This window comes from Elephantulus edwardii, unplaced genomic scaffold (genome assembly GCF_000299155.1).
Source record: "Elephantulus edwardii isolate Elephantulus edwardi_28Jun2011 unplaced genomic scaffold, EleEdw1.0 scaffold00034, whole genome shotgun sequence".
Lineage (NCBI taxonomy): Eukaryota > Metazoa > Chordata > Mammalia > Macroscelidea > Macroscelididae > Elephantulus > Elephantulus edwardii.
Window position 1 is genome coordinate 22,538,983 of NW_006399784.1, and position 8,193 is coordinate 22,547,175.

The following is an 8,193-nucleotide window of genomic DNA, read 5'->3' on the forward strand; positions in this document are numbered from 1 at the left end:
TCTCCAGGACAAATCTGTTTGTTTTCCTAGCAGTCCATGGTATTCTCAGTACTCTTCTCCAGCACCACAGCTCAAAGGCATCAGTTCTCCTTCTATCCTTAATTTGACTGAGTGCATGTATTCCCTAAAGTAATAGGAACGGCAACACCAATAATGATAATATTGGGTGTTTGTTGTGCACTTATCCTGTGCTTAAGGTCTTACCAAACTGAACCTACTGCCATTAATCTTTACCATAAGAGACTACTTCTTTCTTTTATGAAGAGACCAGTGGACTCACTGCTACCATTTTGATTAACAGCTTATCACTCAGCATCCTGTGCCACCAGGGCATTATTTGACCCTAATTCTGAAAAATCATATCAAAAATAATAGCTCAAATTCCTTGAATGCCTGGCATATGTCACATAAGGTTTGTGTTACTTTATATGTTACTCATTTTATCCAAAACAACCATCTGATTGATAGTGTTATCAGCCCAGTGAGCCCAGATCCTTTATCACTTTTCTATAGTGTTCTTTGTACTGTGCCTATAATGTGTTGTTTTTTAATATAAACTCTAAAATCTTTTCAACATTTTGTGGGTTTTGATATTTTATGCAGACAAGTTTAATCATGGTTTTACTAATTACTAGTAATAGTTGAAAGGAATGTATTTCTTTCCTTTTCTATGTAACTTTCAGATTGTAATACTTTACAAGTCTCCTAGTTTTTTCCATCTTTTTCTTAAAACCCATAGTAAGTCAGTCCTCCAGTTTCAAGATTCTGGTTCTTGTTTTTAATGCATTACTTAATGCTTAAGGTACTTTCCATAGTATGGTATAACTTAAATTCACTTCATGCAGTTAATTGTCTTTATGAATATACTTTTACAGATTAATTAAAGACCTATGTTCAACAGAAACTAAACTCTCTGAGAAATTACCGTAGTTTACTTATTCATGGAGCTCAGTTTTCTTTGAAAACTAAATTTGTTTTCCCATCTGCTCTGTGAATGTAACATCTTTTATTTGAATAGTGTATATTTTGCTTAGCATAAGATGATACAGTAGCATGGCCATTAATAAGGTTAAATTTGAAGAGCGAAGAATGTAAAGAATGATTAACTTACATGTTTTTCTTTTTCTTTTCCTCCTAATCCCTTACCAGCCAATTGGTGCTTTGAATCCAAAAAGAGCAGCATTCTTTGCAGAAAGATATGAATCCTGGGAAGATGATCAGGTTCCAAAGTTCCATTACGGTACTCATTATTCAACTGCAAGCTTTGTTCTTGCCTGGTTGCTGAGAATAGTAAGTACAGCTTGCATAATAAACCATATCTAAATGCATTTCATGTTGAAGAGAATATGTAATGATTGAAAATCATCAGCATCATTTTTAAAGCTAAAACATTTAAAAATAACTGAGACTTTTAACTATATAACATTTAGTATTCATTTTGTAATCTTTTATCATAAAATTGCATTTAAAATATTTCACTTGGAAATTTCTAAATTTTGTTCTTAAACGTACTCCTAATATAGTAAATAGAAATTATTTTCAGATGTAGTAAGATTTCATTATATATATAATATATGTATTTTTAAATAAATAAATATTTATTTATTTATTTATTAATATATGTATATTTTAAGAACTTAAGTTGTACCAAATAGAATATGGTTTATGTCTAGGTAACATTGAAGCTGCCATGTATTGATAATATATTGGTTAAACAAGAAATGTTTCTGTAAAATTGAAAGGTGATTTGTCTACTAGAAAGTAATTTCTTTGGGAAAGCATTAGCAGCACATCATTAATTAAAGCTTGTTAGAAGGGTGCAGGCAGACATAAATCCTAGAAGTAATTTATAGTGCTTAGCTAATTTCAAGCAATTATCCCCTAATATGTGTTTAAGTGTTCTTTAACTAAGAGGAGGCTTTTAAATATTCTAAACATTTTTCTTTTCTTAATCATAAATTAAATATTGAGCCATAACAATAGGAAAATTATATAGTGGACTATTTTCCTGAACTATAAAGAAAATGCAGTCTAATTAATGTTGGAAACCTATTACTAAATTGCTCTTAGAAAAGAAGAGAGTCTGAAGAAAATGTTGTTAATATCAAATTTGAGAATTATTATAAATATTAAATATGTATATATTATGTATTAAATATATTAATAAACATAAAACCAGTATTGTAATAATTTAGATATTATTTGCATTCTGTATTTACTCACTTAAATACATTATATTATTATTGTTTTGTGGTATTGAGTCATAAACAGTCCATAGGTGATACTCCAGTGTGTTTTCAGAGGCAGTAAATCACAAGAAAAATTGCTTGTCCTTCTCCCATAGAGTAGCTGGTAGATTTGAATCATATGCCTTTGAGATTGTAGTACAGCTTCTTACCATTAGGTCTCCAGTGATCCCTTTAAATACATTGTTGTTGTTGTTGTTGTTGTTGTTGTTGTTGTTAAGTGCCATCAAGTTGCAAGCGACTCATAGCGACCCTATGAACAAAAGTCCTGGACACTTCCTGTATGACTTTCGTCCTTTCTCCAGGTTTATAGGCAAGCTGTTGTGGAAGTGGATGCCACTCCTGCTTCCAAGCTTGTTTTAATCGGGTAGCTCCACTCCACAGTGTCCAGCATGGGTAACCATTCTCACATTTGATTGCCCATAATCCTGCAGAGCACTTGGTGGCCTTGAATGAGCCTTTGGGATTACGATGTAGTTTTTTTGCTACTGGGCCACTAGAGCTCCCTAAGATAATTATATAGAAAGAATTAATAAAAACTATCTTTTTATGTATGAGGGAACATAATAGTTTTTTCAATTGCTTTTTTACTTTTTTAGGAACCTTTTACAACTTACTTCCTAAATTTGCAAGGAGGGAAATTTGATCATGCAGATAGAACTTTTTCATCAGTTTCCAGAGCTTGGAGAAACAGTCAACGTGATACATCTGATATCAAGGTATAAAATTTTTTATTTTAGAATGACTATTACCACTGTATTTCTTGTTGAATGAGTGTTGCAAATGTCAGTCCTGCATTGCCCTGCTGACTGAAAGTACTTCTTATTGGATAAAGCCTTAATTAAATGGCCAAGATCTACTGTACAGAATTTTTTTTCCCCTTTTCAGTTATAGAAGTTTTTTCTCTTACTCTGGAATTTTTTTTGGGGGGAGGGGGTAAGAAAAATGACTTTAATGTGCATATCTATATAAGCATCATACTCAAGGAAACTCAATTCAGTTACTAATATTATCAGAAGAATTCTCTGGGAAAAAAATATCAACTTTGCATTTAGAGTTTCCATGTCTCCTTTCTTTTACATGCTGTTGGACCTAAATATATACCTGACATTGTTTCATATGCAAACGGATTACATTTGCTGAAGAAAAAGAGTGCTACTCCTGTCAGTATGCATGTTCACTATTATTAAAGGCCAGAAAGTTTTGCGTATTAGCTAATATAATCCTCACTAGCCGTTTTTCCCCTACCTTTAAAAGTGGAATGTGTTCTTTTTTTTGACATAAAATGCTGCAAGGTAATGTGTTAGAAGCTATTTAGTACAATGAGATATATATGTGACTATGAAACACCTTATGGTTTCATAAAGAAGTGTGACTTAAAAATAAATAATTATAGTGGAAGAAAATAAATGCCATATGAGACTTTTTTAAGTTCAAAGGAGTAGCTCTTAAATTACTATTGAACTCTTTTAATAAATCCAATATAATGATAATTACATTTTTAATTTATGTGTTACACTAACCTAGAGACAAGGTAGAAAAATTCCACATTTATTGCTAACTGAATGATAAGGACCCTCATAAATTTCTGATTCCTACAGCAGAGAAATTTATCCATTTGTACCTTCCCACTTCTCTGTTTTTGTCACTAACTGCACATATGGCATTTTCTACCTCTCATATGGCACCCTCTCTCTCCAACCCTGTCCACCCCAAGATAGGTCAGACCTCACGAGTTAGATGGACACTACTATCGACTTGGTTCTCTCTACAGAAGCAAAACCGATACTTTTATATAAAGAAAGAGGGATGGAGCTAGGGGAGCATGAAGAGGGGAGAGAGAAGAGAGAGAAATATTTAAAGGAAATGACTCGTGTGCTTATAGAGGCAAGTCCTGACTAAGACCTCACAGTGGAGGTGTTTGGCAAGCCGGAGTTCATGCTGTCAACAAACAGTGTTGCTGTCTTTGGAGTCAACTGCCTTTAAAAGCAAGTCTGTCCAGAGATTGTTGTTAGGAAACAAGGCCACATTCTGGCTTTGTATGGTGACTAAAGTGAGTAAGTAAGACAGGCCTCGGTGGACCATGAATCACACCTGCCATATGCAGGTTTGACAAAAAGATTTCTAACTTTTTGCCACTGTGCAAACATAAATACTATGAAGGCCAATTCCCTAATGTTACCAACCCTTAATCTTCCTATCTTTACAGATCTATTGTAATCCTAATTTATTAACATCATACAGATTAGTATTTATAGTTACATAGTTACATTATATTCAATATCATAGACACATGAGTAGCACACAAAATTAACTGTGGCAGAGCTCTTTCAGATCAGTTGCTCATGAATAACTTCACAAAACAAAGCCATATTCTGGTGGCCTAGAGAATTGGGAATTGTGCTGCCCACCCAAAGGCAAGGACTTCAAATCCACCCACTTCTCAACCTCTGAAAACCCACTGGAGAGTCAACAAAGACAGTGAGTAAATGAGCTATTCAGAACTAAATCAGAGTTCACACAAATAGAACTAGTTTCTTTGTTAATATCAGATAGACAAATTGCCAGCTGTGGTTGGTTTTTTTTTTCCCTCAGCCCTTGTGTTGCTGTTGTTTATGGTCGAGTCGGAAGAGGCCCATAGCTCACCCTTCAGTGGGTTTTCAGATGATGTAAATCACACAGAGGTTCATGCCCCATCTTTGCCCCATGGAGCAGCTTGTGGATTTGAATCATGTTTGTTTGTATTGGTAACACAATTCTTTACCACTAAGCCACCAGAGGTCCCACCAGGTTCTTTAATTCACTTGAACAACTATTAGAATTACACCATACTTAAAAACTCTAACTTTATTACACTCAAACAGCTACAAATGAAGAGATGCATAGAGTAAGGCCTGGCAGAGATCGAAATGCAGAAGTTTCATGTGCTAAAGAGGAATTCATAATCTTATTCAGCTTATGGTCATTAACAAAGAAGATTCTTTAAGCTCCAGTATCCAGAGTCCACCACAATGGCCATGATAGATTACATCACACCTGATGAGGGTTAATTAGCACTGAGTCCCAAGGTCATCTCTGTTGGTCTGGCTCACCCCTATTCATTGGCCTCAGGTGTTGATATGGTTAGAAAGAACTGAAAACAAGACTCAAATTGCCGCCTCCAATGTGATTTCATATCTGCATATGTGATAATTACAGTCTACAAAATATATTTGTATACTTTACATTTTTTTAAAGAACACTGGTAACATATATGTTGGCATAACAGAAAGGTCATCAGTTGGAATCCACTGGACACTCTGTAAGAGAACTATAGGTAGTCTCCTCTTACAAAAATTTACACCTCAGAAACCCATTCATTTGTTGATGGACACTTAGGTTATTTATAGCTCTTCAGAGTTGTAGATAATAGTACTGTAAACAGGGTGTGTGGATGTTCATTTGTCACAACTTACTTTCTTTGTGATATATACCTGATAGTGGGATTACTCGATCAAATGGCGGAAACAAAAACTAGACCATCAATTTAAAGATTTTTTTTCTTTCTGCTATCTAATAGATAAAGTGTTTATCTTTACTTTTCTAATATATTATTACTAGATAGTATTATTTAATGTTTTTATAGACAGGAAATGTTGTTTATGCTATATCTGTGTAATTGTAAAAAGAATAAGGACCATGTGGAGACAGCCATATTGGACCTTTACCAAATCCACAAACGGAAACTGTCCCTTTCGACAACATCCACAACATAAAATTAATTACTATGAGGTCAGACATGTCCTCCATGCTTATTGTACCCTTTCTACTCATCTTACTGCTTTTTACAAATCTTACTGCTCTACTGGATTCAGAATTCATTGGGAAAGCTCACAGACCGCATAGAACCATGTTAGGAAAGTGAAATGCTATAATTCAGGTTAGTAGTGAAATAAAATAACTTGTTCAGCAGAGCTGCTGCAATGTGGTCACAGGCTCTGCGGTGTTTAGCCTCAGCACAACTTTAGGCTAGGGTTACAGAGCTCTTATTCCTGCCAATTATAGCTCTCCCTGCCCCCCACGCCACACACAAACACACACACACACACACACACACACACGTTGTCCAGTAAACTTGGGCAAAGGTCTTAGCTCTGATTCCGTAGGGCAGCAGTCCCAAGGTCAGCTCCATTTCATGTGGGGGTCTCTAATTGTCTGCTGCTTCAGCTCTTGCTACTGCTGCTGCTCCTATAGACCCCAATCTGAATGGCATGGGGTGTGACCATGCACTGTGCACATTCTGCTTCTTGTTTGCTAGTGGGGAGATTCCCCAAATCTACCATTGAATCTGGTCAGGTTAGTGTTGAGGAAAGCCATTCCCCTTGTGCCCTTGTCCATCCACATGACAAAGTCAAAAACAGTGGCTTGAGAAGCCATTTTGAACAATAAACCCTTAACACACCATAGTTGATTTCTTTTTCTTAATTTCACCTTGTTTTCCCCAATACTTGCCTTAAAATTCCTTACCTGTGAAATAAACGAAAATTTTAAAATTAAACCCACATGAATATCTTTTTCCTTCCTTTTCTCTCATTGTTCTTGTTTCTCAACAAATAATGCCTCAAATCCATCTCTTTTTACTTTGAATTTTCCCATTGGGCTTTAATCCAGCAGCCCCTACTACTTCACAAAGACTAGAATTTCAGTTCTTGCTGTTGTGCAGGTGTCTCTGATGGTGTAGTCTCTGGTGATTTGTGTCTCTGATGGTTTGAATTCACTGATGACTTGTCAGGAGGAAGGTTGGCAGTCTCCTCCTGCGTAATATACAGACTGTAAAATCTGCTGGAGGGGTAGCTGCTAATTGATTCTGACTTGACACCAATGAGTTTAGTTGAGTTGAGCTGTTGTGTTACTGTGGCTCAATAGTGGAGCGCCCAAATATGAGGTGAGGTAGTAGAAGCCATTCTATTCAGTGGATTCTGAAGTATACTTGGCCTAATTAAAATTAATAAAATGCATTCTATAAAATAGATTCATGATCTTTAAAAAATAGTGTATTATAACATGAAGGGAAGATTTATATAAATACAATTTTCAAATATAACATTTTAAGAACTTTTAATTTTTTGCTCATAAGAAACTGTAATGTTAATATTTTAGAATTTCTGTTTCTTATATTCCACTAATTTACAAATAAGACTCTCATTTGAAAAGATTATTTATTTAGAACAAATTAAAATTTTTGGTTTATTTGTTTCGATGAAGCAAGAGATTTCACTAGGTGTTCCTACACCTAGGGAGCTCCGTTGGCCTATTGGTAAGGAGCTGCATTGTCAACCTAAAAGCATGCAGTCCGAATCCACCAGTTCCTCTGCTGGAAATAGACAGTCCACTCATACGTGATTTCTTGCCTCTGAAAATCCGCTGGAGGGTCAGCGATGGGTCAATCCCAGTTTGACTTACAGCAGCATGCCTAATGGCTCCTTTGAAATCACACCAAGGGAATACTCACTTGTTAATGGAAAGAATTGCTTCAATCTCCTGATTATCAAAGTTTTTTTATGTTCTCAGACAAAAACAATGGAACTTTGTTTCACATATTTTGTGCATGTTATTAGGAAGGACAGTTCCTTGGAAAGGGAGCTCTGGTGGTTTAGTGGCAAGCAGGTTTACTGCAGTCCTAAGGCATGTGGTTTGAGGCCATTAGCTGCTCTTTGGGGCGGGGGGGAGAGGGCAGTCTCCTCCTTTGGAGGGTCAGCTTTGGATCTGTTCTGACTCTATGGTACACAACAACAACAGTTCCTTGGAGAAGGGCATCATGGTTGTAAAGGTAGAGTGTCAGCAAAAGAGAAGATCATCAGTGAGAGGGATTGATAAGTGACTGTTAACAGTGCACTCAAGTATCACAGAGAGAATGAAGATAAGACAGGGTAAGGCAGGGTTCAGATCTATTGTTCACAGAGTTACT

The 8,193-nt window shown here is 35.8% G+C and overlaps 1 protein-coding gene across 1 annotated transcript in view; it reads left to right on the forward strand.

Annotated features, from left to right (window-relative positions):
- LRBA (LPS-responsive vesicle trafficking, beach and anchor containing) overlaps positions 1 to 8,193 on the forward strand; it is an 874,405-nt gene that overhangs the window by 627,495 nt on the left and 238,717 nt on the right. Inside the window, exons 44-45 of the mRNA XM_006884505.1 lie at positions 1,150 to 1,290; positions 2,846 to 2,965. Of these exons, the coding sequence (XP_006884567.1) occupies positions 1,150 to 1,290; positions 2,846 to 2,965 (261 nt within the window). The remainder of the gene's footprint in view (positions 1 to 1,149; positions 1,291 to 2,845; positions 2,966 to 8,193) is intronic.